The sequence below is a fragment of the Sceloporus occidentalis genome, unplaced genomic scaffold, assembly GCF_023333645.1.
Source record: "Sceloporus occidentalis isolate IW3139 unplaced genomic scaffold, rSceOcc1.0.p SCAF_5, whole genome shotgun sequence".
NCBI lineage: Eukaryota > Metazoa > Chordata > Lepidosauria > Squamata > Phrynosomatidae > Sceloporus > Sceloporus occidentalis.
In genome coordinates this window covers 139,284,754-139,308,793 of record NW_028316985.1, presented here as the reverse complement: position 1 = coordinate 139,308,793, position 24,040 = coordinate 139,284,754, and the positions used below count along the sequence as shown (strand labels likewise).

Genomic DNA, 24,040 nt, shown 5'->3' with positions numbered 1-24,040 from the left:
TTGTAGTCGAATATATACGGTAGGCTTTACTGGATTGAATTGAAAGTACACCCAGGTAACTACAGAACAGCAGTCCAGGTTCCTTATGAAATTCTTATTCTTAACTACACAATTGCACTCATAACAATTTAGTGGGCCCTTGGTATCCACAGGGGTTTAGTTTCAGCACCTCTGTAAATATCAAAATCCGTGGCTGCTCAAGTCCCATTATATGCACTGATAAAGTAAAATGGTGTTCCTTATATAAAATGGAAAAATCAAGATGTGCTTTTTTGAATGTGTGCGTGTGTAATATTTTCAAGCCATAGATGGTTGAATCCATGGGTACGGAGGGCTGACTGTATCACATAGGTCCAAAATACACTGCAGAAGTCATCCAGATTGAAACTGCTTTAACTGCTTTGGCTCAGTGCTAGGGAATCCTAGGAATTGTAGTTTATTGTGGCACCAGATCTCTCTGACAGAGAAGGCTAAGTGTCTCACAAACCTACGGTTCCCAGAATTCCCTCACACTGAGCCAGGGCAGTTAAAGCAGTCTCAAACTTAATTATTTCTAAAGTGTGTTTTGGACGATCATCTATCTTGCCAGATTGGTAATTTTGATCTGCAGTTCCTATTCAAATCACTGGGAACTGAAGTACTTTTGCAGTGTTCCCAAGAGCAGCTTTTCAGTATCATTGCCTTTTAAAATTGGTAATGTGCACTATATTTAAAAACAAATGAAAAAACCCTTTCCCATGGAAAGTTAACAAGCAGACAGTATGTGCAATAAAAATTAAAGGGCTCTGTTGGGTTTAGCATCTTATGTGCCACTTTACATGCAAGAAAGCTATATTTTTGTCATCTTTATTTATTTCAAGTTATTCTCAGCAGTGTAGTCTACAGAGAAATCCCCCGAAGTATCTCTTTAATTCATTACTTGTGACAGAATTCAGAGTGAATGGAATGTGTGTTTCCTACTGGGTTATGTCGGTAATGTTGCCACATGAATACTACAAATTAGAAGACATTTGTAGGAGCAGAGAAAGTGTGTGCATGTGAGAAGAGAGTGATAGAGAGGGGCAAGGGAAAGAATGCGGGAAGAGGGAGAGACAGCAGAGAATATTTAATCATTCTTTGCTAAGTTTGCAAACTTTACTTGGTGAGATTTTTTTCTGCATTTTTGCAAACCCAGTTCTCTATTACTACAGGAATTGGAAGAGTCGTTTGCAAATAACCATTTGGAGTGCCCAACCAACTTGAAACCCACTCAGGAAGTGTGGTTAGCAGCTGCCAAACTCACTTCCTGCAGTTGCTGTTAATTTTTCTACTATTTATTTTCTGATGGAAGAAGAAGGGTCCTGTTCTTTTTTAGAAGTTTAAAAATACTTCGAGAGGGATTCCTCTGGATTTCTAGTAAGGAAACAGACAAAACTCCCCTGGCCCCTATGACTAAAGTAATATATTAATAATAATTGGTGTGTGCCTTCAAGTTGTTTCTGATGTAAGATGATCCTATGTAAACCTATCATAGGATTTTCTTGGCAAGATTTGTTAAGAAGGGGTTTGCCTTCCTCTGAAGCTGAGAGCATGTGACTTGGCCAAGGTCATTCAGTGAGTTTCTTCATATAGCCAAGCGGGGATATGAACCTTGATCACCAGATTCATAGCCCAGGGCTCAAACTACTACACCACATTGGCTTTCATTAATAACAATTAGTGTAACAAAACTTTTTTTATGAATCGTTATTAATAATTAATACTAAAATTACTAAATTTTGATTACAGGAAATATTGGTACATTATTTAACAATTGCAATTTCCACATGGGAGAGGCAGAACACTTTTGACTCTCCAGATGTTTCGGACTGTAGATCTACACAGTCACTTACCAATGACAGTGCTGGATGGTGCTTCTGTTAGTTGCAAAAATACCTGAAAGGCCCAAAGTTACCTTACCTATAAACCAAATCACAGGAAATATGGCCTCTCCTTAGACCCCTCAGTGGTCACAAGAGGGTTTTTTTTTCAAGTTAGAAAAGTAAACGGAAAAATCTTCAGCCAGTTCATAAAGTTAAAGCAAGATAAATATTTTATTTTCCCTATCCTGAAACTTCGACAAAGCACTTTCCTGCCCCTACCCTTCCCGCCATTTTTGGATGTCCCCCACCTTGACTGTAAATAGTTTGGGCAAACATACAGGCCTAACATAAGGACCTTTAAGATGTTTTTTTTAGCCCAAATTGTTTATGGAGAAGGGAGGTGGGACTGTGTCATTTTATTGTCCCATTATGTCTGGGAACCCCCAATATGCTAAATATAAACAGCCTTGCTAGCTACTTCCCTCTTCACATTGCAAATGTCTTTGTTCAATAAACTTTTTTATACTGTCCAATAAGTAAATTTTTCTGGGTGGTCTGCAGGTTAAATAAGTAAGTGATAAAGAACATAAATAAAACATGAAAGATAAAAATCTAAAATAGGGTAAAAATCAGCAGCCACATGGCTCAAGAATTTATCCTTTGGTTGTACAAAGCAAATGAGGTTCAAACCAGATCTGTGAATGAAATTTCATATGCCTTTATCTTTCATTAAAAATAGCCATTGTATATAATTTAGATCAGATCCATGGGACCCTGATAGTCATTTTAATTCTCCTCCCGAAGTGGCTATTAACTGCAGTGCCATAGGAACCCATACTGTGATATTTTGAGGACTGCCGATGTTCCTGAGAAGTTAATTGTATCTCTATCATTATTTTCTTCCCTTTAGCTCGATGGATTAGACATCAATTTATATTATCTTAGATTATAGCTGTGCATCTTATATATAAGAAAGAAATGTCTAATAATTAAAGGAGGAAAATCCATCATATAAGTAAAATAGATCCAAAGTACATTAACTTTTATTAGATAAATTGTTTTGTTTAAATGATTTGTGATTAGAATAATTCTTCATAGAATAACAATACAGTTTATATTGTTTAAGAATTGCTAAGAACATTTTTAATAAAATTAAAAATGTGTACTGCAGTTGCTTCTTTACGTCAGTAGTGGCAAGCTGGCTGGAGTGTTTTATTGGATTTTAATCTGAATGTATAATTTTTATGTATTGTATCTTGTGGATTGTTGTACACCGCCCTGATTTGTAGAAGGGCAGTATATAAATAAATTTTTTATTATCATTATTATTATTATTGCTTAACCTTAATAGCATTTTTGATTGTCATTCAGTTTAGGGACACATGCCTAAATGTTTTTCTTTTCAGACAAATGCAGAATCTCTTTATTCCTTTGGAATTACTTAAAATGAATGTTTAGTTTATGATTTCTTATGTAAAGGACTGGCATCTTTTATATAGAGGAGTCACATCTTGCATACTTTTATATTTCTAGAAGATCTGCACAAGGCTAACAATTTATTTGATGTTATCATTATCAAAGACCATTACTTTTTAGATATTCTAAGAAAGTTGTCTTATATTACAGAGGAAATAATTTCATCGATCTATGAACAAATACATTTATTTCAAAAAAGCAATGTAAAATGTTTCTGTGACAGATTTACAAGCTTATGGATAACATTTTTTTAAAAAAATTAAACTCTGTTGAAAGAAGTAGGAATCAGGCAATGATTGAGGCAAAATGCCCTCAAACCAACTATGCCCACATTTTCACAATCTAAACAGTGAGACGTAGGTTTTTCTGGTGGAAGTGATATGGATAAAAGACACAGGAGCTGGTGTGGTTCCATGTCATTTCACATGTGCACATTATTACTTTTGAAGAAAAAGTTTGCTGAAACATGTAGAACAGCTCTTCTTTTTAGTGGTGTAAAAACTACCGGTATCCTTATTTGTTCTGTGTTATTTCTGCCTTTCATACCAAATATTATCTTAAAGAAGTAATGCACAGCAATACATCTACAATATTTTGTTAACTGAGGTATACCATTAGTATGAAACATACCAAACAAAGAGCCAAAGGGACAATGTAGAATTCACAACCCAGGTTGGGACAGTTCATGTCAAAATTGTTCATGTTAAAACTGCTTTCATATGAAAAAATCTACATGTATAATATTAAAGTAAAAGAGGTTTGTTTCACTCCTTCACAACTGGAAATAACTGTCCTTTGCCAAAGACAGTGCTAATTTTTTTGAAAAGAATGCACAAAGCTGTTGACATAAGCAAGGCAGAAGATGAAGTTGAAAGAAGTGAAAGGTGGCTATGTTTTTTAATTGGTCTGTTTTAACTAGATCCCTTATGACTATGTGATCTGTATTATATTTAATGAAATATATCTATAAAGCTATTGTAGTTGTATTAATATGTGTTTTTCCTACAATGGGTATATGATGTGTTAATGGTTTATATAAAAATAAATATGATGATGAAGAAGAAATAAAAACATGTAATCTGGTAACAGCTATTAAGAATACTAGTCTTCACAACAAGGAAGATTTAACTATGGAGAAGCAAGAACAGGGTATGGGTATTAGCTATACATTAAAAACTTCATAGATGTCTAAGTTTGGCAGTTAATGCAAATTAAAAATTACTTACTTCAGGTAGGTCACTCCCTCTGTTAGTATTGGTCTTATTTTCTAATGAAAAATACTACCCTTAGATATGTTTAGATTAAAAGGGGACACAAAGTACAATTTAGGAAGAACACGTTCATCAGCTTATCTCAGTGCTATAACTTCCATTGTAATGAAGTGCAGAGAAATTTTATAAAGACAAGCAGTTTTTAAGTGTGCTTTCTTGGTGTGCCTGTACTGTATTTTGGATCTGATAAAGGACAAATAAACAGAGGAAATGAGGTGTGACCCTGTGATACATTTTCTGCATAGGGAGGAAACATTAAGCATATGTTCAACAGGATGAGTCTTTCAAGTCACTTGCTTTATTTTTAACTCCATCATTACTCTAGTTGTTTGTTCATATCTTTACTGCTGTATACCTGTCATTTGGAAATAGAGAAGACAGACCTTCACAATTTTTCTTTAATCTTAGAGAAATGTAAACACATAGAGAGGTGTTTAAAACTACCGTATATACTTAGGGTTGCCATAATTGTCCACTTTTACCAGGGACAAAATGTGGAACAAATTCAAGACCAAACTGTAGGACAACTGCAGGACAAAACTCAGCCCAAAATGTAGGACATTGAAGAAAAATGGTGGACCTTAAATGTCCTACATTTTGAGCTGAGTTTTGTCCTGCAGTTGCCCTACAGTTTGGTCTTGAATTTGTCCTACATTTTGTCCCTGGTAAAAGTGGACAATTATGGCAGCCCTATATATACTTGACTATAAGTCGAGAAATTTATATGCCAAAATTGACCCTAAAATCCTGGGCTGACTTATATATGGGTCAATAACTAGTACTGTTCCACTCTTGGTGCCTCAAGGCATGTGTTTTTCAGTGTGTGTGTATGTGTGTGAAAGAGGTTCCCAGTCCGATTTGCAAGCCTTTTCTTCTCATGGAAGAAACTCCCCATTTAATACCACTTGCTTCCCTCCCCAGTCTGATTTGCAAGCCTCCTCTTTCCATGGAAGAATCACCTGATTTAACACCATTTGCTTCCCTTCTCAATTGGATGTTAAAACCTCTCCTCCAGCACCTGGGAAACTGTGTTTGGTGGATGAGAGAGGTCCAGAGAAGGAGAAGGCAGGATGGAAGTGGTATTTTCCCATTTCCATCCTTCGTTATAACCACCTAAGTTTTACCCTAGACTTATCCACGGGTCATACCAAAATCCATTATTTTGACCCTGAAACCTTCCCTTGACTTATACATGAGGTTGACTTGTATATGACTTTATATACAGTATGTTTCTTGGTCTATGTCAGACTCAGGTCTAATTTGCATTGTAGACATAATGCAGTTTGACACCACTTTAACAGCCATGGCTCAGTACTCTGGAATTTTGAGATTTATAGTTTTGTGATAGTTTCAAGTTAGTATAGATGGTGGAACATACTATACTTGGTTTCCCAGCAAAAGGAGAGCATATTTGTAAGAAAGGAAATGATGCATGCATCCTAAGAGGCTGGAAGCCACGCCAAAGCCATGCTTTGGCGCAGCTTCTGGCTTCTCGAGATGTGTGTATCCTTTAAACAGCATACCTCCAAAGTGACCCGAAGCAGCTTTATTTTGGCCTGTCTGTTTGGTCCCTATATGTCCCAGCCTCCCAAACTGCTGGTTCCCATAATTACAGTTTATTCCTTGCAGGTGGGAGTGACATGCTTTGCAGGGTTCATTGCTTCCTTGCCTTTCAGACTAAATGTTTACATGAATAAAACTGTAACTTTTCATGCCACTGTGCTGATTTATAAGGAGAAACAACAATGGAGGCAGGTGTGGAAGACTGCAAATATAGCTGGCTTAATATTTAACTGCATTTATTGTCGCCCTTGTTCTAACATCCTTTAAGAAATACAGTTATGGAACCAGTTACCACCTTCTTCCTTTCCTTTTTCTTTCTTCTCATCCTCCGTGAGGAGGCTAAATTCATCATTGCTTGTGACTGAAATAATTTCTTCAAAAAATAAAAAGGGGAGGCACAATATCATTTTCTAATCGTCTAGAAACATTTCCTTTTTTCAGGATTATCACAGCTTCACATAAATATACTCCGGATGGTAATCTACCTTTAATTCTAAAAATAGTGATTTTCTTGACTAAATTAAAATAAAGGAGCACATAGCCAAAACAATATTAAAAGGACAGGGCTTTCTTCTTTCTTTCTTTCTTTCTTTCTTTCTTTCTTTCTTTCTTTCTTTTTGTTGTACTGTGATGTAGCAAAGCATTAGTCATGTGTTCTGGTTAACCATAAAGCTATTTGAGAGTATATTTGCATTTTTGTTGAAATATATATTAAACCTAATTACTTTAACTATCAATAAAATGGAATTCTCATTGGGGTATGAAAACTCAGGGCGAAACAGACAGCCCTAATGGGGCAGCTTGGAGCTGCGCCATTTAAGGCTGGATTGGGGCTGCAGCAAACAGATGCATAGTTGCCATAATTGTCCACTATTACCAGGGACAAAATGTGGAACAAATTCAAGAGCAAACTGTAGGACAACTGCAGGACAAAACTCAGCCCAATATTAGGACATTTAAGAAAAATGGAGGACCTTAAATGTCCTACATTTTGGGCTGAGTTTTGTCCTGCAGTTGTCCTACAGTTTGGTCTTGTATTTGTCTTACATTTTGTCCCTGGTAATAGTGGACAATTATGGCAACCCTACGATGGCCCTAATCCAGCCAGCTTCCAACCCAAATAGGAGTGGATTTTTTGTGGGGAGGGAGCTGCCCCTTTGTCTCTAGAGCCAGCTTTTTGCTGGCTCTGGGGCAAGTGGCATCTAAACGCCCCACCCCTGAGTCACCCAGAAGCCGCCAGCATGTCATCGCCAGCATAAATTCTTGGCAGCTTGAGGAGTGACATGTCTAAACATCACACTTCTAAGCTAGTGTGAAACTAGCTTAATGCAGTCGTGTGTTTCAGCCCTCGCACAATGCAAACAATTTCTAACCTAGTAGCTGAGGGTTAATACATAATGATATTAAAACATGATTCCAAAGTGAATTTATGCATATAAAATTTCATTCCCATTCAATGTAAGCTTGAAAATCAACTCAGATTCTAATATTGTCTATTTCTCATGCCAATAAAGAATGTTGTTCTGTATCAATAATGTACATAACACCTGACCCTGCCTTCCTTAAATTTTAATAAATAGGTAAATTTCAGAATTTCAAACACAGACCAATATTAAAATTCCTGTGATATTATTTTGAGGGCTTCCAGTTAATATTTTAGCTGCTGATAAGAAATGAAATTTCACTTCCCCAATTTAATTCCGGTATCATTTAAATGATATAAAACTAATCTTTTTCTTACTCCTACCACTTTCCAGTTTTTTTCACTTACTAAGTAAGCACTGATAACTCTGAATATTTGGACACATTCACCTATATGCATCTTTGTTTCATATCTTTTTTTCTAGGCGGGAGGCCCAATTGGATGAAGAAGGGCAGTTTCTAGTCAGAATTATTTACGATGATTCCAAAACATATGATTTGGTTGCTGCAGCAAGCAAAGTTCTTAGTAAGTAAATCATGTTTTCCTTCAGGGTTAATTCTGAAGAAAACCTGAAGCTCAAGCAATTAGGATATCATGTTCCTTGATTTCCTTTGGGTGTTGCTTGTCTTGTTCATTTTAAAATTTGCCATGTCTTTGGTCTCCTAATGTTATATTAACATTATTAGAAAGCAACAAATGTGGTATGTTAGCTCAGTAAAGGAAGTGGGCTCTTGATATCTTCAAACTATCAAAAATGCGTTCATGTTTTCTCTAGACCTTAATGCTGGAGAAATCCTTCAGATGTTTGGGAAAATGTTTTTCGTGTTTTGCCAAGAATCTGGTTATGACACCATCCTGCGTGTGTTGGGTTCAAATGTCCGAGAATTTTTGCAGGTAAGTGATCTGTGACAGACCATCAGTGGTTGGATTCTGATGTAAAGTCAACATGAACAGCATGCTAAATAATTTATTTAGAAGCAAGTCCCCCTGTGTTCAGCAGGTCTTACTTCCATACAAGTGCACACAGGATCATCTGCTCAGAAACCCGATTTAACCTGATTTTATTACCCTCTATGTATTTTGATTAATCAGGAAAGAAATAGGATTGTCTTTATTTGTATTGATGAGATGTTGAAGCATCTTAAACTGATTAATTATCCAGAATCAATTACTTTGTGCCCTTGTAGATACAGTATTACTGATGTATTCATAATACAAAATTGCTGAAAGGCTCCAAGCTGACTAGGATCCCAGAATTTATATGTCCATGTCAATATCTATGCATGGACTGAACAAACATTTCAAAGCTGTAGCAGGCATACTTATACTTTTTCAACTTTTAAGTATTGGAATGACTTTTATTTAAAGAATACACCTTTAGTTCAAGGATACAAACGTGAGAAACCTATCTGGAAAGCAAGTAAAAGGAGACAATTAAAAATAATTTGTCTTTTTAAAAGATGTAATTTCTCCTTTCTGTATAATGGGAAGCTGAAAATATTACTAATGCAACATGTAAATGTAAGGCAGTTAGTAGATAAGTGCAATTTGAGAAATCCCAAGAGTGTCTTTCACATGATTACTGCCCCCAAAATCAATCAAACACAAAGTGGTGGTTAATCTAAGATACTTTAGGGAGTGCTTTATTTGCCTACTCATATTTTTAAAATAGCAACAGAGAGTATGTTTCTTGACATTTTATAGCACTCAGAAAAGAACCACACAGAGAAAATGTCCATCAATATGCCTATATATTTTAACTAACTGTAATTTTAAAATTGTGCTGTACTCCTGCCTCAATCCGCAGGGATATATAAAAATTATTATTATTATTATTATTATTATTATTATTATTATTATTATTAAATATACCAATAGCTAATGAAAGTTATATTTTGACCCACATCTCCTATAATCTTCTGTAGCCATGCTGGTTGGGAGATTCTGGGAGATGTAGTGTCAGGGGAATGTTGCCTTCAGTAACAAACGTTATATCTGTCCTGTATACTGTATCTTATTTTAAAATAATGGAGATCCTATTCTTTAACATTCCTCATATACACTGGCATAATGACAAACTGCATCTGCTTAAATTTCCACCATCTAAACATCTATTAAAAGTGCAGGAGCACCCCCCCCCCACCAACATATCCCAGTGTTTTACTTAAATAGGTGAATCTATGGTGTATTTAGAACTGGGGGAAGTTACTTTGTGTTTTTCCTCATTTTCTGTCAAATGTGAAAGCAATAGGCTATCACAGTACCTACTGAGAAGTGTCATTTACTATTTTTTTGGCAGCCAGTTAAATGCTTTGTGATATTTTAGCCATTGCCTCATGCAACTGTGTTATACTTTCTGTAAGGGTGTAAGACACACTTTTCCACTCCAACCAACCAACCAATCGCCACTGTTCACAATCTTCATAGAATATTGTATCGGGAATAGATTATCTTGTAGATACTTCATTGCCCCAATTGCTTCCTCAGCAATTTGAACCTACTATTTACCATCCTTGCTAATAACTGTTACATCAACCTGATTCAAGACTTCTGACTGCTTGTGGATTTTGCTCCCCTTTTAATACTTTTTGACTGAAAAGCAGTATTAGTGCTGCTGTACTCTGTCTCTGCTGCCATTTGCTTATATGGGAAAATGGAACTAGAAATGGTGGTTTTAATGGACAAATGGTAATAGTGCATCTATCTTTTCCCTTGCAATTTCCCTATCAGTTTCCCTTTTTTACTAAAATAGGGCCCGGACAGACAGGCCAAAATAAAGCTGCTTTGGGTCACTTTGGAGGTATGCTGTTTAAATACTGCATGCATCCTAAGAGGCCAGAAGCAATGCCAAAGCAACTGGTGTACAGTTTTGGCACAGCTTCTGGCCTCTTAAGATGCATGTGTCATTTAAATTGCATACCTCCAAAGTGGCCCGAAGCAGCTTTATTTTGAACTGTCTGTATGGGCCCATAGTCAGGAGGCATGTCTTTACTGTATATACTCATGTGTAAGTCTAGAAATTTTAGTCGATAAGTTAACCCAAAAACCCTAATTCAACTTATTCATGGGTCAATGGAAGTACTGTACTTTGACTCTTATCAAAAAGGGACCATCCCCTGGTGAAAGGCAAGAGTGTAACTTGTTATGAAACCACTGTCCCCCTTCTGCTCTGTCATTCATCCAGTCCTTAGTGTGAGTGCTAACAGTTATGCCTGCTGGAATTTTATAAGTTCTTTGCCATTGTTTGCTTCACCCTTAAGATCCTTTGCTTCATAATTTTGGTTCTAAAACCTGCCTTCGATTTATACATGAGATTGACTTATAGTTGAGTATGTATGGTATATTTTATGCAAACAGCCTCTTTTGTCCATTAGAAAGAGTTGTTGGAAGGAGGTATCTTCCCCTGCTTGCTCCAAAAGTTTAAGCATATTTGGCTGTAGATTGATAAAATTGTTGTTACCTTCTTTCAAATCAACTCTGACTTAGGGCCTGAACAGACAGGCCAAAATAAAGCTGCTTCCGGCCACTTTGGAGGTATGCTGTTTAAAAGATACATGCTGTGGCAAAGCTGCACTCCAGTCTTTAGGATTGGAGCATGGCTTTGGTGCGGCTTACAGCCTCCTAAGATGCATGCATCATTTGAACAGCACACATCCAAAGTGCCCTGAAGCAGCTTTATTTTGGCCTGTCTCTTCAGGCCCTTAGAGTGACACCATCATAGGCTTTTCTAGATAAGTTTTATTCAGAGGTTTGCCATTGCCTTCCTGTAATACCAAGAGGGTATGGTTTGCTCAAAGTCACACAATGGACTTCCATGGCTGGAGTCCTAATCTAATATTCAAGCTACTATACCACTTTGGCTCCCTTCCCTATACAGACTGAAAAATATCATTTTGTGTAAAATTCATCAGCAAAAGTTGCAAGCAAGGAATCCTTGGGGAGAGGCGGTAAGAAATAATAGTAATCCTATATTAACTTTATTTATAGACACACATACACACATAATACCCCCACAATAATCTGATGTGTGCATGTTTGTGTGTGTAATTATACCACATTTCATATTGTAATTCATGTGTGGAAGGTGTTCAAACCTTTGGTTTTCTTCTAAACCACCTATCCACCTACCCACCCAGACACACACCACTTAATGTATGCCTTGTAACTTGAATTTTAATCTTGCGTTAGATAGAATCTTTTCCTGTATTTGCTGAGTTTTTAAATGTCTTTGGTGCTCTTGTATTCTTGCATGTATTCCTTTTGGTTGCATTTAATTTCAGAAGAAGGTAAAAAAAATGGAGAAACTATCAGCTCAATGAAAACATAAAGCAAATAAGTTTTCAGAGGATGTTCTAGGCTGTGTACAGCCTCAGGAATTAATTTACTAGACACTCATTTCCTTCATAAATCTCCCTAGAGATGAAGCAGCTGTTGAGACTTTTCATAACTCATGGGAAATGAAGTCCAAAGCTGTTTAGAGAGTTTTGAGGATCTGCAGATGCCAACAGAGAGCATGATAAATCTTGCACTTTTAAAACCTCTTCATTCTTCAATACAGAACAACATCTAAGCAGTAACTAATATGGCATTAGACTGTATCAAAGGAGTAATGGGGAAGTAATGCTTGACCTATTGGGTGAAAGGTCAGATTTGGTACAAATATTCTTCAAGATGGTATGTTGCTTTTGGTTCCTTTTTGTTGTTAGTGGATCTGGAGAATGAATAGTTTTGGGTACCAGATTGGAATTTTCTTCACTTGTTTCCTTATAATTTCAGCTTTTTAGATCCAGATTTGTTAAATTTTCCCACAATTTGTTTTTAATCTGCTATCCTTAATTGTGTTTTAAAGGTGTTTATAAGCATCAACCATATTGTTTGTATTTATCTCTCCATGGGCATAGATCTCTACTGAAAATGATAAGAGTATTAGATTCTAATTTTTTCCTGTTTTAAATAATTTTGTTGCAGAACCTTGATGCTCTGCATGACCATCTTGCCACAATATACCCAGGCATGCGTGCCCCTTCCTTTAGATGCACTGATGCAGAAAAAGGGAAGGGACTCATTCTGCATTACTACTCAGAGAGAGAAGGTCTCCAGGATATTGTCATTGGGATCATTAAAACAGTTGCTCAGCAAATCCATGGCACAGAAATAGATATGAAGGTAAGATTTGAAGTTAAGTCAATTCTTAATCATGTTTACCTTACAGTTATTTATTTTGTAGATTTTCCTACTTATTACATTAAAAAAACCAACCTTCCCAATTTGCCGTACAATTTTCCCATTGTTAAACACATAAAACATGGTGACATGTAAACCTCCCCACGACTCTGTTATTTAAAAATCTTAGAATTTGATTTATATTTGATTTGCTAAATAACTAGTACAAAAGCATAGAGAAAAGAAGGTTAAAGAATATATGAACAAAAATGAGAATGATTAGGAATAGAAGCATTCAAAACTAAATAGAATACCACAATGTTATTTCATTGTTTTAATGTTGTTATATTGTTTTAATACTTTTTAAACTTGTTTTTAGCCTTGAATTTGTTTTAATTATTGTAGTGATTAAATTCTATTTTAATATACTATTTTTGTATGTTTTTAACTGTGTGGTGTTTTTAATGCTGTAAGCTGCCCTGTGTCCCAGCTTTGGGAGAAGGGCGGGATATAAATAAATATAACAACAACAACAACAACAACGTACATTTCTATATTCCTGTTCATTGGTTATCCATATTGGATGTAAATATCATTCTCATTTATATATATTGTTTATATATATTTTTTAATATCCTTTTCTTTATGTTTTTGTAATGGTCTTTTCTGGTTCATGTATCTGTCATAGAGGCTTTTCCCTTCGGTATTTGTTTATTTATTAAATAATACCAACAGTGGACATTTCATATTCTTCCATGCTCACAATTTGGACTTCTTTCACATGGGATGTTACTTTTCATGGTTATCTACTTACGGCATTTTGTCAGTTCAGCACAACTCACCATTGTGGAACATAGATTCGTTTGTGCTGGAGAAGTCAGCCCAAATGGCAGCAACAAAGCTAAGGCTGCATCTTCACTGCATGCAGTTTGACACTGCTTTTAACTTCCATGGCTCAGTGGATTCCTGGGATTTGTCATTTCATTTCATTTATAAATTGCCTTTCTCCCTGAAGGAATCCAAGGCGGGCCACAGATTTCAGTATACCTAACAGAGTTATATTAACTCTGAATCAAATAAACTGTGATTTGAGGATTTCAGTGTTAACAAGAGGGGTGTGCATGATAATAAGTGTGGCTGGAACAGATAATTTTGAACGGGACTTGTAGCACTCTTTAGTTCTCAAGGACTGTTATTTCAGGGATAGAGATGGGATAAAGTCATGACTCCTCATCTTCCTTCTTCATTCAATTGCCTGCCCCAATAGAATACTAGTGGACTGAAATTCCCTATGTAGCATAAAGGGAATTCTGCATATGGTCAAGCCCCATTTAAATGAATGGGGCTTGTGTATGTGGCGGTGCGTGCATGCCATTATCCCTTCCAGGGCGCGCTTGCTTTTTTTCCGCAGCAGCTTTCAGCATATGCTGAAAGCCGTGTAAGGCGCCCGTATATAATGCGGGTGCACTGTAATACTAAATTCCAGCTTTTAAAAACAAGGAAAACAAACAAACTGCATTTCCAGAAAATACAAAGATAGGGAGCTCTGAACATTTTGAACCCTCAAAATGACAAATTGGTGTAATAAATTGTATAGTTTTCTGTGGGTTTTCTGGGCATTGTGGCCACATTCTGGAAGAATTTATTCCTTACATTTCTCCTGCATTTGTAGCTGGTAGCTTCAGAGGGCCACAGGTGCAGGCAAAATGTCGGGAACCAATTCTTCCAGAATGCGGCCACATAGCCCAGAAAAACTACAGGAAACTACAGACGCCAGCCATAAAAGCCTTCAAGTTCATAAGTAGATAAATAGATACTGCTTCATTGGGAAGATAACAGCATTCTGTGCAGTCATGCTAGCCACATGACTGTGGGGTCATCTTTGGCAACGCTGGCTCCCTCAGCTTGGCAACCAATGAGCATCCCCTCCCCTTACAGTCGGACATGATTTGATAATCACATCAAAGAGGAAACTTTACCTTTAAATAATCAAAACCCAATGTTTTATTGCTTTGTAACTTTACAAAATGTGGTGCAATTGCTAATATGAGAGAATGTGTGTAATCTGTTAAATCATACTGTATGACAAAGGAGAGAACATGTGGAAGACCTGAAACACTTCTGCAGAAGAACTTGTAGATCATAAGGCTAGATTTTATACACTACATTAATTGTATGTCATGGGAGACAACTATGATTAAATCAGATGACAGTCTGCCCACAAACACAGAGGTCATGTAGAAGCATGCCTAACATCTCAAGCCAGAAAGTTGTGACATGTGCTATGGAGAAGTAAAAACCTCTAAAGGTACTTGTCAGTTTGATGCAGAAGCAAATTTTTTCAAACTAGCTGTGTTCTAAGAGAATAAGACATTAAAGGGGAAGGCATTATTCTGTATCTGAACAAAATTTGCAGAATGCATCTCTGGTGGCATTTGATGAAACTTTCCATTGCATTCTGTCGTTTTAAAAGCTGCCATTGATTTAAACTGCAATAACTGAGGGCAGAATTATATTTAGATTGGAGCTTTGTCCCAGTTGTCTAAGCCAGAGACATAACAGATTTGCAGACTGAATTGGCTTCACTTGCTTTGATATAAAAAATAGTACTTACATGAGCAAGTAATAATAATGCTAATACTGCTAGTGTTAGTACTAGTAGTTGTACTATTAGTAGTTAACAAGATTGTGAACTCTGGGTGTGATGTGTGCCTTCAAGACATTTCCAACTTATGGCTGGTCTATTTTTAGCAGCAGTGAAATGTAATTTCAATAAATTAATCGATGACTGCTCTATTCAGATTTGCTTGTTCCACATGGTTTTCACACCAGTAGCATGTGCATATACTGCAAAAATGTTGGAGAGCAGCATGTTGATAAACAGTTACATTATTTATACCATGCTATTGGGCTGCTCCAAATGACATAATGGGCCTGCATGTATGCCCCAATGTTAAGACTCGGGGCCTGAACAGACAGGCCAAAATAAAACTGCTTTGGGTCACTTTGGAGGTATGCTGTTTAAATGCTGCATGCATCCTAAGAGGTCGGAAGCCACACCAAAGCCACGCTCCAGTCCTAATGTGTAATTTAAATAGCATACCTCAAAAGTGACCCAAAGCAGCTTTCTTTTGGCCTGTTTGTTTGGGCCCTGAGTTCCCTGCGTTCATTCCTGGCTTTTTGGTACAAGCAGAACATTGTACTAGCACTGGCAGGGAATGGGGAGAAATGAATGTTTTAAAGGCCTCTTCACACAATAGCATTAAAAAACAAAGCAAAAACAACAAAAAACCACCCACTTGCTCTAGCAATGTTTATTATGAAATTTATCTCCCTGCCTGGAGACACAGAGAAGCACAACAGTTTCTTGGTATTTCAGCCAGTGCCCTGAAATATGACAACCCTAAGAAACATTCTGATGGGGAGAGCCTTTTAATCATTGCTAATAGATCATAAAAAACTGTGGATCACTCTTAAAGAAATGGGTGTGCCACAAAATCTGATGCATAACCTGTATTCAGGACAAGAGGCTACTCTGAGGACAGAATACAAAGAAAAGAAATGGTAATTGGTGAGTTCAGGCAAAGCTGCAAATCTGTTTAACTTGTATACTGAACATATAATATGTTAAGCCTGGAGGAAGGAGGCGTGAAAATGGGAGGAAAGAACATCAGTAATTTTAAGATATGCGGATGACACCATACTGCTAGCAGAAAATAGCAAAGACTTGGAACAGTTACTGAAGAAACTCAAGGAAGAAAGTGAAAAGGCAGGTTTAGAGCTGAATATTAAGAAAACAGAAATGGTGACCACAGATGATTAAAATAACTTTTTAAAAAAGATGATGAAGACATAGAAATAGTTCATGATTTTCCATACCTTGGCTCAGTCATTAATCAGAATGAAGACTGCAGTCAAGAAGTCAGAAGGCTAGGACTTGGAGGAGCAACTATGAAGGAACTACACAAAATCCTGACATGTAAGGATATATAATTGAATACTAAAGTTAGGGTTGTCCATGCCATCCTATTTCCAATTTCTATCTATGTATGTTTGTGACAGCTGGACAGTGAGAAAGTTGATAGGTAAAAAATAAACTCATTTGAAATGTGGTGCTAGTGAAGAGTTCTGTGGATACACTGCTAAAAAGATAGATAAAAGGGTTATAAAGCAAATTAAGGCTGACTCTTTCTAGAAGCCATGATGACTAAACTGAGACTGTTATACTTTGGATATATTGTATGAGAAGACACAACACACTAGAAAAGACAATAATGCTTAGTATGGTGAAGGCAGAAAAAGAAAAGGACCACATGCCAGATAGATTCAGTCTAGGAAACAATACAGCTCTGAGTCTTTAAGACATGGGGGTGGTTGATAATAGTTAACTTGGAGGTCTCTCATTCATAGGGTCTCCATAAGTTGAAGTTGATCATACAGAGGATAACAACAAATACCTGAAATGCACCGGATTCTGTCTGATCTTGGAAGCTAAGCAGGGTCCATCCTGGTTAGTACTTGGAAAGGAGACTGCCAATGAATACCAGGTGCTTTAGGCTATATTTCAGAGGAAAGAGCTGACAAAAGTATCTCTTGAGTATTCCTTGCCTAAGAAAACCGTATGAAATTCATGGGGTTGCCAGAAGTGGACAGGTTACTTAAAAGCACATACACACATACAGAATAATTTTGAAGTCCTATATAAACCAGTTCAAAACTCTTGCTTTCCTGTTGAAGTTACTTTTCATATAGCTGAGCAGAAGCATCTACTAAGCTGCAAATCGTGGAAGGCAGAATCTGCTAGATACCTCTTTGAAACCTGAAGAGCAATTTGTCTTAATTTTTACTGGTGTTACCATGGTGAAGGAGTTCGTAGATATGGCTGGTTGACGTCACTTGCTAGCTAGGTCCACAGGTGGAAACAAATCCCAACTTTATTCCTGGCTGTGTCTCTGTTGGTGATGCTCTTTCATTTACTAAGTATTTCATAGTCTTGCTGCTTAATAAAACCACCTAAATGGCAGAACACATGGAATGTGGGGGAGCTGGTTTGCTTGTTTTACTCTATTTTCAATGAAGATAAGTTACCTAGGTATTCTTTCATGGACTTGTTCTGGTTTATATCCTACCATCACCTTTGGGTACCATGTTCTCTACTGATTTAGAAGCTTTGTCAAATTAAAAATGAAGAGAATGGCTATCATTTCAAGAGGATGAAGTAAATGTGAAAATGATTATATTCTATATCTGTAAGAGAGGACCTTTTTTGGCCAAATTCTAATTTGGGAAGGGTCTTGAACAGACCGGATTCCAGATTCCAGTCTGTTCAAGGTTGGAAACAGGTTGGGATCAAAAGAAGTAATGAATTCAGATAAGATTGTTAAAATTTTCCTACAAAACATACAAAGCACAGTTCACTGTATGTCTGTTCACTTTAGAGGTGAGCTCAAGTACAGCATCTTCCATGCAACACACAGCTCACTTTTTTACACAACATTTTTATTGAACTATTGACTGTAACAAAGAAACCAAACAGGAGTGTTAGCTCCTAAATAAATACATAAATAAATAATCCAGCATTTAGGCCTTATTGCAGTGTTTAAGAATTTGGCAACATTAACAGTGACAGAAGGAAGATTTCCGTTTAAACATCCTTTCAAAGGGCTTCATCAGATCTACTTGGAAACTATTCTAGAACAGGGCTGCAGTATTCTATTTCTCACACCCTTGTGAAAACAACAATACAGACACATGTGAGGAATGGTCTCAACAGCTCCTGAACTACATGGACCAAAATCAATGGCCTCAGGTATTTACTGAAAATAGCCTTTCTTCATCACAGACAGCATAGCACTGACCCTTGCCAGAAGAAATGTTCTTCTGTGTTTAGGCTGTGACAACCTAGAGAGTTCATGAATTACTAGAAGAAACTAGAAGGGGCCAGAGGTGATGGGGACAAAGTTAATATATTCTGTCTGTCAGAATCTCCAGCTGGCTCAAAAATCTGGCATACAAGCTATTATGCCTGTGCAGCTAAACACTTGGTGAAGCAGGGACATCTTTTGTGGTAGCTTTTTTCTCCCAAGAGGAGATATGTGGGTCTTTCAAAATGGCCCAATAACAGAGGGCATTGCCACAGGTCAAGATTATTAGTGAGCATCAACTCACTTCCAGATTAAGAATTGGTTCAGTTACACATTTAGGAGTACCCAAAAGATAAATTTAATGCATGTCTGCTCAAGAGGGAATCCAAGTATAGCAGTTTCCCAGGCTGACAGTTCTAGTTCATCTCTATCCAACAGCATCCTCTGCTCTGCTCCAGTCAGCAGTCAAAAAACAGAAAAAGTGTGCAGGCTGACCGGGGAAACCTTCTGGGTCAGAAGTTCTTCAATCCTGTTCAGAAGGATGGCTGTACTCCAACAACTCCCACCATCCCTGACCATTGGCTATGCTGGAAGGAAATAATGGAGTTAGAGACCAAACATGGGCATGGACACACTCAGAGGTTTTCCATTACTATTTGACAGTTTTGATAACAAACTGAAGGAGAAATGGGAAGATTTCAATGGGAACAAATACTGTAATTAAGAATGATTTAGAGAAGCCTTCCCAAACCTTTCCCCCTCCAAATATTTGGACTGCAGCTCCCATCCTCTCCAATTAACATGACCAGTATTTAGTGGGACCACAGCACTTGAAATCCAAAACATCTGGATGGCACCAAACTTAGGAAGACATTTAGATATGCATTTGGAATGCATTTTTGAATTTAACTTGGGTTGTTCTCTATATCACACATTAACATATTTCAAGGTAAAATACTTTTAACATGGTAATCCACGCATACAATGGATATTCTGTTAAGCCTACCACTTCTTATAACAAACACAACTAAATTCTGTCTATTTTTTCTTGTCCATGATAAATAAATGCTTTAAAATGTTTTCATTGATTTCAGTTTCACTTTTGCTCAGGCACCTATTTCGTTTTCCATTTTCTGACTCATATTTTTTGTTCCCCTGCTCTGTCACAATTGCCCTTCTTAGTGCTGACTGACACTAATTTTCATTCCAAGCGAGTGCTGCGAATGACAGTTGCAACTGTGCTATTATTGACACACATTCACTCTGAAAAGGATAGGAGAATGGCGGAGTATTTCAGTGAAACTAAATGAAACTAGATGGGTTTTCTGAAACTATGCAGACTTAGCTGTAGTGTCATCCTATTGACTTTCCGTACTAGGCAATTTCACAGGTTAAATGGCAGACAGACAGTGCTGTTACTTTTTCTTTTTCTCTGTCTTTATGTAGGGATTTTTATAATGTTCAGTGTCTTCATTATGCTTGTTTTCTCGCATTACATTTTCAATTTTAACTTGTTAATGCTGAGAAAACCCAAGGGTCTCTGGATGGAAAGAGAACCTAATTCATCACTTATAATAAGCAATATTCGCTAATGTAAACATTTCAGCTATTTTGCTTTGTTTTGATAAGTGCTGTAAGTCAGTTAACCTGTAAATAAATTGGTTAACCTCCATATCTGTCAGTAAAAGAAGGAACATTAACAAGTTACCCACTTAATGAGGCAGCAGACTTTTTTTATGTAAAGTTTTTTTCCTGAAATAATTAAGAATTGAGGCTGGCAGGCACCATTTTAGAAGCAGCTTTTATCTTGCCCCTCCACATACCTTCTAAAATGGTGTCTGTTCTGATATATGACGTTGTTTAAAAGCTATGAAATTATACAGTAATTATTTCTTCAATATAATTTTTATTAATATGAAAACTGATGCTGATTTAAGTCTCCTGATCACTTAATTGATGAAAACTTTTACATTAATTTTACTAAAATTTCTTTAATTCTTAATTTTAATGGGTTATTAAAACAGGAGTGGAAAAAGAATTAGCTTTCTCCAAGCAGTTATGTCTTGCTATTTGGAGATTTATAAATATTACTAGAAGATGAATTACTTGGTGTCAAATCCTTTGTGTGGTTTCTTGTAGTCAAACCAATGAGAATCACATAGAGTGCCATAAGAACATGTGACTGAATCACTTGCTTAAATAACAGTGAGACACAGGTAGAACTAGAATTCAGAAACAGCTGTGCAAATCTAGAATATCAGTATGCAAAGGAATCTTGTAGCACCTTGGAGAATGAGCAAAAGAAGTTGTAGCATAAGTTTTCATAGATTTGGTCTATTTTCTCATACAACCAAATAGCCACAATAATTAATTGCAAAGCTGGTTTGTGTCCAGATTGCTGTTTGTGCATGCCAAAGCATGCCTGTTTGTATAGGAATGTATCGCTAATTTCTTCCTTTTCTTCCAACTCTTGTCCTCCTTTCAAATCTCCTCCAAGTGATCGGAAAAGCTTCCCCAGCACTCAGATATATGCATGGAAGATGGAGGCCATAGCCAGGGGAAAAGTCATTAGGAAGTCTCAATATAGAAATATAGAAATCTGCTGCCAAATGCTTTTTTCTTTGTGGTTACTGTTTACTGTTTTATTCAAAGCAAGAATTATATTATACTAGTTATTTCAAAAAGCAAATCCTATTCCTATCTATAACAATTCCCCTTCCTCAGACATTATTTTCAGCCCTTTATTGTACGTATGGTTAACATTTTTCAGTCTGAAGGCCAAATGAGGTCTGGGAAGAATGTTCTGGATCACATTTCAGCAGTGATTAGAGCTAAAGGCACAGGCCCAAATCTATGTAGGTGGCTCCTATGTAATTTTTACCAATTTAGACATTTTCTCATGAAGCAGAAAAAGGGAAGCTTGGTTCTCAGAATGCCTGTTGAGTAAGTTCCATTTTGATAGATTCCTAACCTTTAAATGGGCTACGATATCCAATGCCAACAGTGGTAAAGGCTGCTTTCTGTTGAATGATTCTTTAATAATGGTTTGCTGTGCTTTTGCCTCTTATTCTGAATTGGAATATTAGAAACCATTTTTTGAAAAACAGTGTAGAAATAATATGAATAAATATGCAAATAATCAAGTGAACCAAATAGTCAAGAATGGCAGCAGAAAGCAGAATGATGGCATTGCAGTTTAAAATGGTTGAAAATTATAAACTGAACTCTATGTTGAGATTAAATAATTATAAATAAATCCAATTTCTCCTATTAAAATCCTTAATTCATATGTAATTGAACTGTGGGTCCAAGGAGAAGATTCTGATAATTGGGGTATCAGTCTAGGTGGCAGAAATAATCCAATGTAAATAAATTGAAGACACACAGTAACAACAACAACAATGGAGTGAGAGGCAGGAAATATCGGAGCATCATGGGAATGACAACTGCCATGTTTTGAGGTCGGTTTTAGCGTATTAAGGACTTCATCAACCCTGGTGACCTCTGCCCACTAAACATGGTCCTTTTCGTTGTTGTTGCTGTTTGCTTTCAAGTCATTTCTCACCTATGGTGACCCTAAGGCGAACCTATCGTGGGGTTTTCTTGGCAAGCTTTGTTCAGAGGAGGTTTGCCATTGCTTTCCCCTGAGGCTGAGAGCATGTGACTTGCCCAAGGACATCCAGTGGGTTTCATGGCCAAGCCGTGAAACGAACCCTGGTCTCCAGAGTCCAACATTCAAACCACTATTTTTGCTGAACTGAGAATTGTTGAGTAAAGTCTGAGGAAACCTCAGAAGGCCTCAGATTTTCAAGCTCTCATGACATTGAAGTCATCACGTCATGTCAAGGCATAAAGTCTTCAATCTGGATAAACATAGCATCCCTTAAAGTTTTACTTTGGATCAGCTGTAAGTTTCATTCTCATCTACTGCTTTATCACACTAGGGGGCAAACAGGATTTAAACAAGAGTTAAACAGGAAATGTCATGTGATAAACATCAGGTATTTCCTGTTTAACTCTCATTTAACTCTTGTTTAAATCCTGTTTGCCCCCTAGTGTGATAAAGCAGCTAGAATGATTATCAGTCTGGATACTCAAATCGAGTACCAAAATAAGGAAATGGTTTTGAAATTCAGGAGGAACTCTTTTTATCCTCTGGAGAATAATGAGTAAAAAGGCTTATAATTTGTCTGTATTTCTTTACATGTTCAGGTTATTCAGCAAAGAAATGAAGATTGTGATCATATTCAATTTTTAATTGAAGAGAAGGAGTCTAAGGAAGAGGATTTTTATGAAGACTTGGACAGATTTGAAGAGAATGGCACCCAAGAGTCACGGATTAGCCCGTATACTTTTTGCAAGGCTTTCCCTTTTCACATTATATTTGACAGAGATCTAGTTGTCACTCAGTGTGGCAATGCAATATATAGAGTCCTTCCACAGGTGAGAATTTTTCTTTTCCCCTTTTATCTTCTCACAACGTTATTCTCATGTATTACAAACCATTGCTTTATAGTGATTTTGTACATATCCTGTGTAAGCTAATAATTTGTATTATCTTGAACTGTATTACTTGCTGTTACAAAAAACAACACCCACACACATTTATGCCTTCATTTAATTGAACGTTTGTTTGCATCACAAACTTCTCTTTCAACAGCCACCAATCTTTTGAAATTGCTTTGTTACTTTAACATCTATTAGCATTGCAAAATACCTACTACATTCTGAAAGAAGAGTAAACATTCTCTGCCTAGTATACTGCCATCACATTCCCCACCGATCAAAATACAATGTTTTACTAAAATCCAGAACCAAAGAAGTGGAACCAACTTTCAAAATTGTGCTTACAAATTAACACACCAGAGGGAGACAGAATGTAATCCCTATGTAATCACTATTACTGACCATAAATAATTCCAGATTTTTAACTGAAATTCATGTTTTACAACTCTTTCAGCTCCAGCCAGGATACTGCAATCTACTGTCAGTATTTTCATTGGTTCGGCCTCATATTGACATTAGTTTCCATGGAATCCTTTCACATATCAACACAGTTTTTGTGCTGAGGAGCAAGGTAATTAATACTGTTCACCCAAAATGTTTCAGTAAGTAGTCCTGCTTTAATGGGATGAACAACAGAATCTCACACCTTTATTTTGAAATAATGGGGAAAACAATTTTCTTTACTTCTTGATGTGTTTCTAGTTAACACATTAAATAGCTTCTAAGGAGCATAGGAAAGCATATACACTCATCATTGAGCTGAAATTATACTTTCTGTTTTATTACAAGGAAGGGCTATTGGATGTGGAAAAGTTGGAATGTGAAGATGAGTTAACTGGTACAGAAATCAGCTGCTTGCGGCTCAAGGGTCAAATGATCTACTTACCTGAAGCAGATAGTATTCTCTTTCTTTGTTCTCCCAGGTAAGTGAAC

At 36.7% G+C, this 24,040-nt stretch overlaps 1 protein-coding gene across 2 annotated transcripts in view; it reads left to right on the top strand.

Annotated features, from left to right (window-relative positions):
* Nucleotides 1–24,040, top strand: part of GUCY1B1 (guanylate cyclase 1 soluble subunit beta 1) — a 60,298-nt gene that overhangs the window by 22,888 nt on the left and 13,370 nt on the right. Inside the window, exons 3-8 of one of the 2 annotated variants that reach the window (XM_089525621.1) lie at nt 7,999–8,099; nt 8,350–8,468; nt 12,543–12,740; nt 22,814–23,044; nt 23,562–23,678; nt 23,897–24,030. In XM_089525621.1, coding sequence (XP_089381747.1) covers nt 7,999–8,099; nt 8,350–8,468; nt 12,543–12,740; nt 22,814–23,044; nt 23,562–23,678; nt 23,897–24,030 — 900 coding nt within the window. The remainder of the gene's footprint in view (nt 1–7,998; nt 8,100–8,349; nt 8,469–12,542; nt 12,741–22,813; nt 23,045–23,561; nt 23,679–23,896; nt 24,031–24,040) is intronic. The other variant, XM_089525622.1, reaches the window with a different exon arrangement.